The following is a 16,017-nucleotide window of genomic DNA, read 5'->3' on the forward strand; positions in this document are numbered from 1 at the left end:
TATTCCAGATTTTTCTATACAATTGCTAGGGTATCATGCAGGTTCACCATAATAAATTGACAGGCAAAATTGTAATGGCACTTTCAGCTATAATACAATTTTCAGAATATATATATATTTATATAAAAATTGTTTTTTTTTTGTTTTGTTTTTTAACCATGGCCTACTTTCTAGCAATAGATTCAAGTAAGGCCTTTGGCACACGACCATATGTATTTTGCGGTCCGTTTTTCACAGATCAGTTTTTTTCCCGTTCCGTATTTCTGCAAAAACATGCGTATGGCTTCCGTACGCGATACTTTTTTGCGGATCGCAAACGGAAACATATGTTTGTAATTATTACTGTAATGTATGTAAACACATGGGCAAAGTGGGCATGGATCTGCAAAATACGAATGACATACATATGTGTTCCGTATGCATTCCGTATTTTTTTTGCGGACCCATTAACTTGAATAGAGCGATGGAACGTTATTTGCGGACAATAATAGGACAAGTTCTATCATTTAGCGGAACGGATATACGGAATGAATGTGGTCCGTATGCGGAACCAAACGGAAACCGCAAAAACGGAACGAAAAAAATATATATATACGCTCGTGTGCAAGAGACCTAAGAAACAGGAGACAATGCTGCACGGTCGCCTGCAAAAATACATACTGAAGACCCATAACTAGCACTTTGTAATCAAGTATTCAGGACTACAGTCAGGAATAGGATGCACGTTTGGAAATGTGAATGACATATGCATAACTAGTGTTCTAACAAATACACAGAACCACAGGCTCTGCTACTGACAGGTTAGAGAAACCTTGTTGGCTTCTCCGTGTAGAACTGGTTTCAAACCAAAATTTGTCTTTATGTACTTGAAGAATTTACTTTAACTTCAATGTGGCGGTATCACCAAATAAGGGACCAGTGATTGCTGAAATATGATATTTTGTCCACCAAAGACACAAAAATGTCAAATTTTCATAAGGATAACCTCCTAGTGGTTAGTGGTGCTACAAGAGGGCGGGAGATCTACGTTCTGAGATGGTCTCCGATAACGTAGCCTTGTTAAGGCTTATGAAGAACACTGCAAGTTTCACCCTCGTCATATCAATACATCCACGTCGGCTTCGTGCTCTTCTTCGTTCACTTTTAAAGATAGGACTTCTTCGTTTAGAAATAAGCCACTGAGTCTTTCCTTCCGCGCTTGCCTCTGTTCCTTCAGCTGTCTCTTCCGCAAGGCTTTCTGCTGCAGTTTCCTTTGCTTTGACCTTTTCTAAATTGAATAAACCACATTACATTTAGGTAAGGAAAACCACACGTTCTACAAGCTACAAGCACAACGCTTTTTATTCTTCTATCGTCTTAAACATGTACTAAAGGGAAATTCAACCCCAAAAATGTTTAGAAGCACATGTATTGCCTAGTGGTTACACTAAAAGGGGTTGTCCACTTTCCCAACAAATTTCAGAAAGCCCATACACTATTGCCGGGATGGCTAACCTGTGGCCCTCCAGCTGTTGCAAAACTACAACTCCCAGCATGCCTAGACTGCCTACAGTTATCATCCTACAGCAGGGCATGGTCAGAATTGTAGTTTTACAACAGCTGGAGAGCCGCAGGTTGGCCATCCCTGCACTATTATATAATGGCATGGCAAATGATTCATGACTTAGTATTGCCTGTGAAGGTCCCCAGTGTCCATAGGCATCACCTCTAAACAAGACATGGGTGGGATTTATCATAAGGAGAATATTTGACGTCAGTATGCTTGGGTCTGTGTTGGCATACTTTATGCAACATCAATCAAATATCTCATGTTGTTTGATAAATGTGTCCTTTCCTTAAAGGGGTTTCCTGAGATTTTTATACCAATGACCTATGCTCTGGAAAGGTCATCAGTATCTGATCGGTGAGGGTCCAACACCCGCCAATCAGCTGTTCGAGAAGGCAGCAGTTGCGCCACGGCCTTCTCTCTGCTTTTCCTAGGCCGAGTGACAACACGTTCATTGTTCACGCCGCCTAGGAGCAGCTCAGCCCCATTGAAGTGAATGGGGCTGCGCTGCGATACCATGCACAGCCGCTATAAAATGTACGGTGCTGTGCTTGGTGAGCAAGGAGAAGGCCTTCTTAAAACAGCTGATCAGAGGGCGTCCCGCATCTCGTACCCCCACAGGTCATCAGTAGTAAACTCCTGGATAACCCTTTTAAACTTAACACTATTGTCTAGAACAGCTCCTCCAGTTTTCCTACTCCACCCTCCTACTGGAGCGAGATTGAGACTTTAAAAAAAAAAAAATAAGTCTCAATGATAAATCTGGAGTGAAACTCATTAACATAGCAAACCACGACCACTTTCCCACCAACATTTGAAAACTGTAGCCTGTGGTGTAAAAATGCAAAGAGACACAAAATTCTTCCACATGTAAGTGCAAAAAGTCATAAAAGCCCTATTTTCCAACTTTTTGAAGCCAGAATTCTGGAGTGAGGGCATAATAAATCTGCCCCGTGGTGACCAAAGGTTCCCAAGGTGGCAGCTGCATCCTCTACGGCATAGGAGCAGATACAGATAACAGAATCTCCTGGATCTGCGCCTGCACTGAATACTTTCAGCGCCTGCAATAGTAGAGGTGGAGACTCTGCCATGTTGAGAACCGATGGACACCACAGAGGACTTGCCTGGGAAAAGGCGAAAAATACTGAAAATCGAGTAAGAGCGTACTTCTAGCAGTGGAGGTGGTTAGGCTCACTGTAAGCTAAAAGGGGACCACCTGCCTCATTTGCTTCCCATAGTTCATTTTTTGCATCCGACTCACTGCTTGGATATAACGTATTACTAAGGCCTCATGAACACAGCGAATCGCGGATCCCAGCTGTGAGAAAGCTGCCAAAAACACCCCATCTACAGAAAAGTCCTATTCTTGCAAAACGGATAATAGGAAATGTTCTAATTTTTGCGGGGGCAGCGGAATGAACTTACATATGTGGACAGCACACAGGTGTGCTGTCCGCATCTTTTGAGATGAACGGCCTTGTGCATGCGGCTACACATTTATTACTTGATGGGTCTGTTATCTCAACGTATAGGCAGGCTTGAGGAGTAAGAAGACTGTCTCAAGACGTCTTACAGAGGTCCCATCACTTCTCTGTCTCTCCATTTATCTGATTCCGAGGCAGACACCGGCAGGGAGGAAGCCAAGGGCTGCAGCAGAATTTGGTTCCTCTGCTTTCCCCAAACTCAAAGAATGGAAAGTGTAGCCTAGTGTATGAAGCCATCAAACTGCATACAGCACTTATGTTTAATGAGATTAGATACTAGATTACCAGAGGCGTTTTAAAAAATTACCATAAGAGTAATGTCTATAACTTACTGTATACCTTTCAAGAGAACATACACTTTACACGTGTACATTTAATGTACAGCCACACATTTACCTTTGAATCCCTAATCCTTTCTGCTGCGCTTGCAGACAGATTGCTGTCACTGTGAGTTCGACTCATGTTTGCACTCGAGTTGGAGGCAGAGTTGCCCCCACTAGAGCCGCTGCTGCTGGCTGTGCTGACCATACTGGCGCTGCTGCTGCTCACGCTGGCTCCGCTCACTCCACTTGTACTAGCCGTGCTGTAACTGGTCCTTTTCCAGTTCTCGCGTGTGGATCGCTGACGTGGACTATGCTCCTTGATATAGCTTCTGACCTGAGAGTTAGAGAAAAAGGAGGCAGGCGTTATTGAAAAGAGAAAATGGACTCCTTGCACACAGAGGAGCATTGTAAGTTGTATGGAAAACGTACAGTCTGGTAACTGGAATGTAATACTGGCATGTAGTGTCTATTCCGCATAACACTGCATGTCCCTGCATAGTAGGCATGACCATTTCAGTGATTCTGGGCCTGCTTCTGTCAGTACTAGGCCCATGCTAAGTTTAGCAGCAACTCCTCCTCCGCCTCTTCAATCCCGCCTAGGTGATCTGCACCCAGACAAACCTGTTTGAGCTTTTCATCAGTTAGGCAGTTCAGTTCAATGATAAACTCGCTGTCCGTAGGGGAAATCTGCGCCGTCGGATCAATGATTTTTATGATGTCAAGCTGTTCCCGAAGTCCCATTTCTGTGCTGACCTTTCGACTTAGGTACTCTATGTATTCCACCTAAAAGGTAAAAGAAAATCATGTAAAATGATTTGTCCAAGTATAAAGCACAACATACAATACCTATCAAGGTATAAAGACTGGTGAACACGTCCACTAAATGGGGTGGCCACTTTGGTCAAGTACAATCAGTTGAGGTGGCATCCTTGTTCCTTGCCAGTTGCTGCTGGATTCCCTAGCATTCAACTGTTGTGGGAGGCAGTCAACATTACTGTCAATGAGGGACATACATACAGGAGGCGCCCCCGCCCGATCCACAACAGGGGTCTGGCAGTCACTGATAGCCAGACCCCTGCTGCATGTGCCGCGGTCAGCGCTGACCGTAGCATGTGCGGGGGATCAAAGCTTCCATCAGATCCCCCTTGCTGCTGTGACGGGGACCCGATGGCAGGGAAGGCAGCCCGATGCCTTCCTTAGGCATCGTGTCTGCCTTCTGGGAGAGCCTGCGAGATCCAGCCCCCTGGATCTCACAGGCAAGCAGGCTGTAAGCGTATTACACTTACAGCCAATGTATCACAATACAGAAGTATTGTGATGCATTGTAAAGGGGATCACACCCCCAAAAGTTGAAGTGTAAAAAAAGTTAAAAATATTGACCAGCTCTATAAAAAAAATATCACATGATCTAACCCCTCAGGTGAACAGTCAAATTTTTTATAAAAACTGTGCTAAACAAAAACTTTTTGTCACCTTACATCAAAGTGCAACACCAAGTGATCAAAAAGGTGTATACTGTATATTGCTTCTAAACTTCTAGTGTGCCCAAAAAATAAAGTGACATTCACAAAATGATCCAAACATGAAGTAGACATATAGGGAATGTAAAGCAATAACTATAATTAGAGGTATTACTATTATACAAGAGAAATTGAAATGTGCTAATTTTTCACAATTTTTGGCAAATTTGGTCTTTTTATAAATAAAAATAAAATATTTTGACTCAAATTTACCACTGTCATGAAGTACAATATGTGACGAGAAAAGAATCTCAGAATAGCTTGGAAAAGTAAAAGTTTGAAAGTTATCAACACAAAGTGACATGTCAGATTTGCAAAAAATGGCCTGGGCAGGAAGGTGAAAAATGGCAGGGTCCTGAAGGGGTTAATACAACCATCTGTTTAGTTCTATGCAACACCAGATAACTGAGTGTCCTCCAATTTACTCGCACTTTTTAATTATTCACACAATCGACATCAGGTGTGCCGAGGAGAGTGCACATATACCATAGATCTAGGCTAGTTCAGCCACCAGTATCCTAAAAGTGTGGATCTAGCCCAAATCAACTGTGATGAAGTCTACTAACATATGCTCTGCGTTCCAGAATGGCACAGATTTACCATTAAAAAGGTCTGGATGGACCGAAATGTTTGTCATCTGTGAAACAAGTTACGTAACATATTTTTGGGACTATAAGATGAGGTTTGGACAGGAGAAAAACCATTTCTTCTTATTAAACCTTCCCTGGTGGTTTACTGAACTGGAGGGGTCAAGATCACTAACTTTGGGGTCTTGCATAGAGGGGGTTAATAGCTTTGGTTAGTTCCCAGTAAGCTTAGTGTATCATCTGCTGACCATTGGAATAAACTGCAGTGGTGCATGTGGCCACCTCATTACATGCACCTATCCAGGTAAATGTGTCTCCTGTCACTGTCCCACCATTATTAGAAATAGATGAATAGTCCAGAGTATGGCCACCTTCACAGACTACTCATCCAGTCCATCAGCACAGCAACATTACCTGCTCATCGTTGGTCATGGCACTCCAAGGGAGCTCATCCAGATTCCTGTTTTTGTTCTTTTTCTTGGAGGGAAGGCAAGGAGAGCTAGGGATGCTGGGAATGACGTCTGATAGCACATCACTGCCGCTTGCAATATCACTTCCGGGCAACTAGAGAGGCATTAAACACATGAGGCAAGTCCATTACAAATGTGATATATCATTTATAACAGATGATGTACAGATATACACCCAAATGGTTCAAGGGGGTACAAGCAGGCAATAAATATCAGATCTCAGTGAGAGGGTCCCCTGACTGACTGGAGCATTGGTGCGCACGTCGTTCCATTGATCCATTCCATAGACTGCAGTGAATCGGATTGTGCACTGCTGCTGCACTCAGCGACCTTCAGGGTGGGTGAGAGTCCCAGCAGTCAGACACCAAGCAATCTGATATTTATCACCTATCCTCAGAATAGGCTGTCAATATCTGATCATAGGGGGTTCTGGCACCCCACATCCCTACCCATCAGCTGTCTCAGAACTACATAGCTCTGTTCATTGTGTAGTGGACGGCGCTGGTTTAACTGCATCGCTGCTCCCATTGAAGTGGATGGGAGGCGAACTGCAATTAGTAGCTCCATCACCTAAACAATGAACGGAGCTGTGTAGTTCCGGCAGAGTCCACAGCTGTTTAGCAGGTGGTGCGGGGTGTCAGTACCCCACCGATCAGATATTGATGACCTATCCTGAGGAAAGGCCATCAATATTAAATAGGTTTTTTAGAAATTTTTATCAGTATATGATTGATGGGGGTCCAACACCCAAGATCCCGGCGGCCTTCTCTCAGCTCACCAAGCGCCGTACATTGTACGATGGCCGTGCTTGGCAGCTCGGCCTCATTCACCTCCATGCGACCGATGAACTTGACATCATATGGCCTAGGCAAAGCTGCGAGAAAGCGGCAGTGTCAAGAGCGCCGGTGCCTTCTCAAAAAACAGATCGGCGGGGATCCCAGGTGTCAGACCCCACCAAAGAGATACTAATGACCTATGCAAAGGATAGATCATCAAATCTCATAAAACACCTTTAAATCTGTAAATTCTGTACTATATTTCTTTTCATAGTATAGTTACAAGTCACACATGAGAAGCACATGAAACCTATATAAAATATTCTATAGTGAATAGACACAAAATAACTTAAAATATATATATATATATATATATATATATATATATTTTTTTTTTTTTTTTTTTTAAAGGGATGGTTTAACAAAATGTCACACTAGCCAGAAAGATCTATTGTTATTATCAAGCTTATTAATTGTATAATGAAAAGTGATGAGTATTGTACAAGGATCCCTGTAAATCTGCTTGTACAAGATGCATTTGACATCACTATACAACCGGCATTAGAAGAAAATTTTAATCTGTCCAAACTCTAACCCTTACCTGCCACTCAAACTCGCTGTCAGACCAGTCCCAGTAAGTGCTGATAGATGAGGAAACATCACTGCAGACGCTTCCCTCCGGAAACAGGTCAAAGGAGGTGAAGTCCTGGTCGTCCAGGAGGGAATAGCAGTCGTCCTGGTCTCCGACAGAGACAGAAGAGAACAATTCCTCACTGCATTCAGAGCTTGCAACGCTGGTGCCACAGGACGTTAGATTCCACCTAGAATTACATTAGAACAAAGGGAATTACCCATTTTTATAGATGTTATTTGGCGTATATATTTCCCAGATTCTGATTAATCCCACTGAAGTCTTAGGAGGCTGAATATGGATCAGTCCCCCGGGCGGTAGGCTTGGAAAACTGTGATTTCTTCAGCTATGTGTGCGCACAAGAGCCGAGTACACCATGGCAAAGTGGGAATGAGTTCAAGAATCTGTACAACTATAAGAAAGATATTAGTAGAGGTCCAGACATGGGGTTAAAGGGCTTTTCACACTAACCAAACCTATCATTATCTACTAGGTGAATGTATGAACACTGGGGTCCAACTGCTGGGACACTGGAGCTCCCGTGTGACCACCACTCCATTCATTTCTATGGGACAGACCGAGACAGTCAAGCCCTGCACACAACAGTCCCACAGAGATGAACAGAGCAGTGATCATAATCACAAGGGTACTTAGGTACCCCCAGTCTGATGGTTGGTGGGGGACCCAGTGGTGGCACACATTTCTCACTTATCTTAATAGGTGATATATGTTAAAGGGGTTATCCAAGACTATAAAAATGTCTCCCATATGCCGGGCCCCTCACAGTGAATATACTTACCTGGCTCCCTGCTCCTGGTTCACCGCCACTGCTTCTCCCCGTGCGTTGAAGACATCCGGTGACAGGGGGATATTTGTGTCGGGGAGCAGCCAATGGCAGGCAGTGACGAGCCTCCGTAGTGTCACCTGCAATGCTAGGGAGGCTCGTCCCCATCCCTGCCTGCTCCCCCCAACACCGGATGTTTTTTCACCCGCTCACGGGGAGAAGCTTCAGCAGCGGTGCGGGGAGCCAGGAAAGTATATCATCGTGAGGGGCCCGGCATATGGGGAACATTTTTATAGTCTTGGATAACCCCTTTAATTGGGAAAACTTTTAAAGTGGACCTGTCACCTCTCCTCACATATGTCTATTAGTAACTACTTCCGTTCACCATGAAATAATTGTGGGTCATCACTTCTTATATATCCATTACGGATGAGCGAATCGACTTCGGATGAAACATCCGAAGTCGATTCACATAAACGCTCTGCATTGCACAAATCACTCCCTGATGAACCATCTAATCATGGTGAAACACATCAGATGGTGCTTGTGGGGAGGAGAGGGAATACTAGACCAGGCCCGAGGGTCCAGCGGCTGGGGTCACTCTTTTAAGGGCGAGTACTCCGACTACAGCCTGTCAGTTTATCCCCACTCTAGTCCAGATGGTGAGGGACAGAAAAACCTGACGAATTGAAGCCGAGATCAGAGAGCACTCCAAGCAAGTTACACCCTACCAAGCTACCCCCACCGCAACCTAACTACCAGATAAATAGGGTCACTTGTCAAGGATCCCCCCTCCCCTGATAAAAGAAATGCGTACAGAAGTTTATTATTATTTGTCTCACTTATTTTAACCAAAAAAAAAAAAAGTATTATTTTTCATTAAAGGGGTTGTCCGGGATCAAGCTTTTTATTTAAAACCAGTTAAATCACTATTAATAGCGGTTTGAAGGTCCCCCCAGATGTTTTTAGGTATTTTTACAGTCCCCCACTGATTGTTTACCTTTCTGTTTATGTGTGCGGTAACTTCCTGCCTCAATGCTTTCTGGGTCCCAGCGCAGCTAAACGCCTCCTTCCTTACTAAGAATGCGCCCAGCTAGACGATGGGAGTGGCTTCGCGCCATGAGGGGGCGTGGCTTAGCGCTTCTGTTGCCGCATAGTTACTGCCCCTCCATGCGCTTGGAATAATTAGAGGCTGATGGTGACGTCACCGGGCTCCTTGTGAAGCGGAAGGAGAGGCTTCGCTATGCAGAAAGGGACCCGATACGTCACTGACTGTGATAGAAACTGCACTTCCGGCTGAAAATTTGTGAAGTGAAAAAGGGCCATCAGAAAATGTCTGGTAAGGGAAGGACAGGCATGAATGTAATATTTAGGGGACCATTGTACATGTAGACCCATGTCCCCCAATCCCGGACAACCCTTTTAAGGCTCACTCAGTTTAGTATAGTTCGCATAAAACTTTGAATACTGTACGGAGCGGGGGGGGGGTCATCTCATTTACACTACATTTTTTGTGGTTTTTGTGTAGAGCGTTAGCCCCCTAGAATAAGGCTACTTTCACATCTACGTTGGCTCTCAAAACCCAGCGCACAACGCCTCCGTTTTGCCCCCATTTATTGTCAATGGGGACAAAACTGAACAGACCGGGACGGAGTGCGCCAGAATGCATTCCGTTCTGGTTTGTTGCGTTCCCATGCCGGACACAAAACCGATGTAAGCACCGTTTTCGTGTTTAACATGGGAAACTGAAGAATCCGGCACCAAAAACCACGCAAGTCATTGGTGCCGGGTCCGGTCTCTTCATTTTAGATATAATACAACAGGATCCGTTCTGAACGGATGCAGCCGATTGTATTATTATTATTATTATTATAAGTGTTTTGCTGCGGCGCTGAGACCCCATGCCGGATCTAAAAACCAGCGAGCAAAAGCGCAGATGTGAAAGCAGCCTAATGGATACAAGACGTCCCCTTCCGATTTCTGTCCGGTGAGAATTATCATTAAGAAATTTGGATACAAATCAGCAAATACAGCATCTACGTCCTGCCCGGTGTGGATACTGGCAGTTATGTATATGGTTATTAAAGAGGGTTTTCCGAGATTTTGATACTGATGACTTATCCTCCAGACAGATCATCAGTATCTGATCGGTGCAGGTCTGAGTGCGATACTCTGAGTGCGATACCAAGCACAGCCGCTATACAATGTACGGCTCTGTGCTTGGTGAGCTGCAGTGAAGGCCGCGGTGCTCATTGTCAAACAGCTGACCATCGGGGTCCTGGGTGTCGGACACCCACCGATCAGACACTGATGACCTATCCTGAGGAAACCAGCTTTAATCACCATATACATAAGTGTCACTATGTATGCCAGTAATCACAACCGCAAATACGCTTTTAGCCCATAATACGGCCAAGACAATAAAAAAAATAAAAAAGGATTGCCCTAAAGGGCTCCACAGCCTTTCCAGTTACCAGTGAGGCCAAGACAAGACATGGATCATATATCTGGAGTGTGGGACCCCACCGGCCTGTCCTTGCTGGATCTGGAGCCGTGACCCGCAGCCTCAGGGACCAGGCTGCAGGTGACCGCAGATTAGATGGACATTAACAACTGCCCACTATGAAGACACTTTCTAATGGCATCTGAGTATCAGATCGGTAACTCGGCAATCGCTTATGTGTCCTGGGGAAACAGCCCACCGCAGCCATGGACAGGTAAGTCCATCCACGTTAAGTGCTGTACTATGAGGGCGCGGCCACCTACCTGTTGGAGTGGAATCGGTGGAGGGGATCGGTGCGGTGGCAGGAGGAAAGCTGACAGCCGAAGTCACTGACGTCTAGGCAGCCCTCCTCACTGATGCTGCCCCGCTGGGAGAGGAGCGGGAAGGGCTCGTCCGGGGCCAGGAACTTCTCGTACAGGCCTTCGGACATGATGCAGGTCGCTAGGTTCAGGCGGCGGAGCCCTATGTGTCACCGCTCCCCCATACCACAAGCGCCACCGCGAACGACCGAGCAGAACCGAAGCCGCCAGCTGTCGCAGCCTGTTCCCGGAATTAGGCCCTTCTTCTTCTACTACTACAGGATGTGCTCTCCAAAAGTCCAGCGCCACCTACAGGGAAGGAGAGCAATAACAGCGATACTTCCCATTCGTACACGTGACGCGGTGTGCAGAGCGCCGCAGCGCCTCACCGTGCAGCCTGCTCAGCTGAGCGCCCTCTACAGCAGTGGAGGATAATGGCAGGGAGACTGCCAGCTGTATACGGACATCCGGAGAAATAATGGCGGTGATTGTACCTTGCTGATCACTGCAAATCATATTATGTTTGTATTCTATGAGAACTTATTAAAGGGGATGTTTGGTTTAAATAAGGCATATTTAAGTACTATACGGAGGGGGGTGGGGTTGGCAAGGGCATAGGCGCCAACAAGCCGCTAGCCTTTGCCAGGGTATTTAGATCTAGGGCTAGAGCAGTCAACTGAATCTGTCCGGGGTGAAGGAAAACTTGGCTACACCTCTGGGCCATTCTGCCCTTCCCAGCCGCCCTGCAAATTTTTCTGCATCTTAGACAACCCCTTTAATATTTCATTTACCATATGCCCTGGCATATCCATTAAACGGACCCACCTCCGTCCCCCCAAAAACATATTGTGCAGTATGCATTTTTTACACACTGCGGGTCAATTACTATGACTCCCCACACCAATTATTGGTGTAAAAAAGTCACCTGGCCCAATTTTGCAACTTTTTGAATGCTTGTGTGCCTAAACTTAAACCCATATGGCGTATTTACACTGCCCCCGACACTCGGCAGTGGTGGGGGCATTAGCCCCAGCAAATCAACTAACATCTATTCCAGATTCCTGACATAAATGACTAGTAGATGTGAGCAGAGGATGCGCCTAATTTATGACGAGAGCTGCATCTTCCAGTAGCACAGGGAATATCAGAGTAAACTAAAAACCAACCAAGTGGAATATTGTATCAAAAAATATCATTTATTATAAAATATAAAAAATGGAGAACAACGGGATGTTGTAATACAGTACACGGAGAAGCACAGGGTAAGTACATTCAAAAGGAGCACCATGGAACTGTACAGGATAATGTGCAGTAAGATACGGTCAAAAAGTAGGGCAAAAGCTAAGGCTCTGGGAACCCAAAGGGATATCACATATATAGTAGTCACCCCAATAGGGGTATGGTACACACGGCACCACAGACAATAGGTGAACCCAAATTCGTAGCTGACATACCCTGATAGTATAGGCGTCACTGTCAGTCTAATATAATAGTTGGATAATAACTAGGCTAGAGAAATACAATTAGTTGGCGCCTGAGTGTATGGGATCTGGTAAGAACACATACAGGGGAACCCCACATTAAGTCTAACACATGCTAATGCGGACCGTACCTGAAGACATGGTGGCAATTGGAATGACAGACCCTGGGCGCGGGACCTCGACGCGCGTTTCACCTCACGGCTTCGTCAGAGCCTGGTGTAAAATGCCGCCCTTTGATATATGTCCCCCATTGCCTCTACATGAAATAGAGCAGTCTGCAGCGCTACACCATACAGCTAACAGAACAGAAACCCTACTGGATGACTGCGAACAGAGGCCAAAAGGGTGCTCTTTGGGTGTCCATTGGTGAATGGTTTCTATAGGTCCAGTTATCAGATGTACCGAGACCTTTTCTGGTGTATACAATAAATGGACTATTAAAGGCTATGTACACCTTTGGTGACAATTTTTTTAATTACTGTATTGTACTCATTTTGAGCTAAAATCATGTTTTTCATTGGTCTTTATTAAAAATGATGAGCCATTTTCCCTGTATTGCTTTGAGTTTATCTACTAGCAGGATCTGTATTTTCTCTCTGTTCAGTCAGGCAGGGAGCTGACGGGCTCCTGATCTCTGATCTTATAAACACTCATTAAAGCTCAATCCTTATCTTACTGATGAGAATGTGGCTTAAATAAGTGTTTATGATCTCTTAGTAGTTTAGAGATAAGGTTTATTAGATCAGCGGTCCCCAACTGCCGGGCCGCGGCCCAGGACCGGGCCGTGAAAGATTGTTGGCCAAGCCACGGCGATCAGGGCCGTCTTTATCGCGGTACTAATGAAGCGCTTCCATTATGGAAGCACTTCATTAGTACAGGAGGACCAGGAAGCAGTGAAGGATCTGCACTCACCGCTTCCTTGTCCTCGGCTATCGACTGTGCAGGGCTGCGCACAGCGTGAGGTCACACTGTGCACCGCGATACACAGCAGGAAGAAGAGGATCGCAATGGTGACCAGGAACAGGAAAGGTAAGTGTTTTTTTTTTTTGTTTTTTGTTTTTGCGCTGACATGGGGGGCTGACACATATTGCTGACATGGGGGCTCATGGCTGACATAAGGGCTGGGGGCTGGCATGGGAGGCATAAGGGCTGGGGGCTAACATATGGCTGATGGCTGACATAAGGGGCTGATGGTTGACACAAGGGCTGGGGGCTGACATGGGGGCTTATGGCTGACATAAGGGCTGGGGGCTGACATGGTAGCTTATGGCTGACATGGGGGCTTGAGGCTTACATGGGGGGCTGGGGGCTAACATAAGGGGCTGACGACTGACATGGGGGCTTGAGGCTGACATAAGGGGCTGATGGCTGACACAAGGGCTCGGGGCTGACATGTGGGGGCTTATGGCTGACATAGGGGCTGACATAAGGGGCTGATGGCTGATATAAGGGCTGATGGCTGACATGGGGGGCTGATAAATGGCTAAAGGTTGGAGGTCTGATCTGAGGTCTGATTAACATTGGGGGTCTGATTGCTGGTCTGACCTGAGGTGTAATGAAAAATTTTTTTTTCTTATTGTTCTACTCTAAAACCTAGGTGCATCTTATAGGGCGAAAAATACGGTACAGTGCAGCAGAGACCATAGTCAGTTTATATAGTGTTATATATTTTAATATGCACCTTGTGCTTTGTTATGCGCGAGTCAGTCAGCGCCAACTAGCACCCCTAGCGCCCGTGTAGTAGAATAGTCACTGCACGGGCCCCGCTGTCATTATAAAAGCAGATGCCGGCCCCTAGCCCGTGTATTGAGGGTCATTCACTACTACAGGGACACTTATGGAGGGGATCTGTGGATGACACATTGCATAAGATGCTATATACAGTATGTGTCATCCACAGATCCCCCCCATAACTGTCATACACAGAGCCCCCATAAGAGCCACCCACAGATCCCCCATAAGTGTCACCCACAGATCCCCCATAAGTGTCACCCACAGATCCCCCATAAGTGTCACCCACAGATCCCCCATAACAGTGCGTCACTCACAGATCCCCCATAACAGTGCGTCACCCACAGATCCCCCATAACAGTGCCATCCACAGATCCCCCATAACAGTGCCATCCACAGACCACAATTAGTTCAAAACCCACCAAAAGCACACCTTTTGGTTAAAAATATTTTTTTTCTTATTTTCCTCCTCAAAAACCTAGGTGCGTCTTATGGGCCGGTGCGTCTTATAGGGCGAAAAATACGGTAACCCTTACAGTTCTGGAATGTGTTGGATAACACTGACAGCATTATGTCAGTGTTATCCAACACATTCCAGAACTGTAAGGCCTCTTTCACACGGGCGTCAGTTTTTTTGCCCGGATAAGAGCCGGGTGCAGTGCGGGAAAATGCGCGATTTTCCCGCGCGAGTGCAAAACATTGTCATGCGTTGCACTCGCGTGAGAAAAATCGCGCATGTTTGGTACCCAAACCCGAACTTCTTCATAGAAGTTCGGGCTTGGGATTGATGTTCTGAAGATTGTATTATTTTCCCTTATAACATGGTTATAAGGGAAAATAATAGCATTCTGACTACAGAATGCATAGTAAAACAGCGCTAGAGGGGTTAAAAAAATAAAAAAAATTAAAAAAATAATTAAACTCACCTGAGGCTACTTTCACACTAGCGTTCGTCGGTCCGCTCGTGAGCTCCGTTTGAAGGAGCTCACGAGCGGACCCAAACGCCTCCGTCCAGCCCTGACGCAGTCTGAATGGAGCGGATCCGCTCAGACTGCATCAGTCTGGCGGCGTTCAGCCTCCGCTCCGCTCGCCTCCGCACGGACAGGCGGACAGCTGAACGCTGCTTGCAGCGTTCGGGTGTCCGCCTGGCCGTGCGGAGGCGTGCGGATCCGTTCAGACTTACAATGTAAGTCAATGGGAACGGATCCGCTTGAAGATGTCACCATATGGCTCAATCTTCAAGCGGATCCGTCCCCCATTGACTTTACATTGAAAGTCTGAATGGATCCGCGCAGGCTACTTGCGCACTTGCGAAATTTTTTTAAGTTATTAATGCAGACGGATCCGTACTGAACGGAGCCTCCGTCTGCATTAATATGATCGGATCCGTTCAGAACGGATCCGATCAAGCGCAAGTGTGAAAGTAGCCTTAGTCCACTTGCTCGCGAAGCTGGCATCTCCTTGTGTCTCCGCTGCTGATGAACAGGACCTGGGGTGAGCTGCTCCATTAAATACAGGTTAAGGACCTTCGATGACGTCAATCCGGTCATCACATGGTACGTCACATGATCTTTTACCATGGTGATTCACCATGGTAAAAGACCATGTGATGACCGGAGTGACGTCATCGAAGGTCCTTAAGCTCTATTTAATGGAGCAGCTCACCCCAAGTCCTGTTCATCAGCAGCGGAGACACAAGGAGATGCCAGCTTCGCGAGCAAGTGGACTAAGGTGAGTTAAATTATTTTTTTATTTTTTTAACCCCTCTAGCGCTGTTTTACTATGCATTCTGTATTCAGAATGCTATTATTTTCCCTTATAACCATGTTATAAGGGAAAATAATAATGATCGGGTCTCCATCCCGATGGTCTCCTAGCAACC

General features: G+C 45.9%; 1 protein-coding gene across 1 annotated transcript; it reads right to left on the bottom strand.

The window, feature by feature from the left end:
• Positions 1-488: 488 nt before the first annotated feature.
• LOC122919322 (protein FAM199X) lies at positions 489-11,209 on the bottom strand. Its single transcript, XM_044268277.1, has 6 exons — positions 10,888-11,209; positions 7,308-7,527; positions 5,875-6,024; positions 3,975-4,136; positions 3,427-3,687; positions 489-1,267 (listed from the first exon to the last, which is right to left on the bottom strand). The coding sequence occupies exons 1-6, from the start codon at positions 11,052-11,054 to the stop codon at positions 1,097-1,099; spliced, it is 1,131 nt and encodes a 376-aa protein (XP_044124212.1). The 5' UTR covers positions 11,055-11,209; the 3' UTR covers positions 489-1,096.
• Positions 11,210-16,017: the final 4,808 nt, after the last annotated feature.

This window comes from Bufo gargarizans, chromosome 9 (assembly GCF_014858855.1).
Source record: "Bufo gargarizans isolate SCDJY-AF-19 chromosome 9, ASM1485885v1, whole genome shotgun sequence".
NCBI classification, from domain to species: domain Eukaryota; kingdom Metazoa; phylum Chordata; class Amphibia; order Anura; family Bufonidae; genus Bufo; species Bufo gargarizans.

Coding starts and splice junctions, on each gene's coding strand:
- LOC122919322 (XM_044268277.1), bottom strand. CDS start 11,054: ATGTCCGAAGGCCTGTACGAGAAGTTCCTGGCCCCGGACGAGCCCTTC. Junction 7,528..10,887: donor CACCGATTCCACTCCAACAG/GTAGGTGGCCGC, acceptor ATGTAATTCTAG/GTGGAATCTAACGTCCTGTG. Junction 6,025..7,307: donor ACAGCGAGTTTGAGTGGCAG/GTAAGGGTTAGA, acceptor ATGCCTCTCTAG/TTGCCCGGAAGTGATATTGC.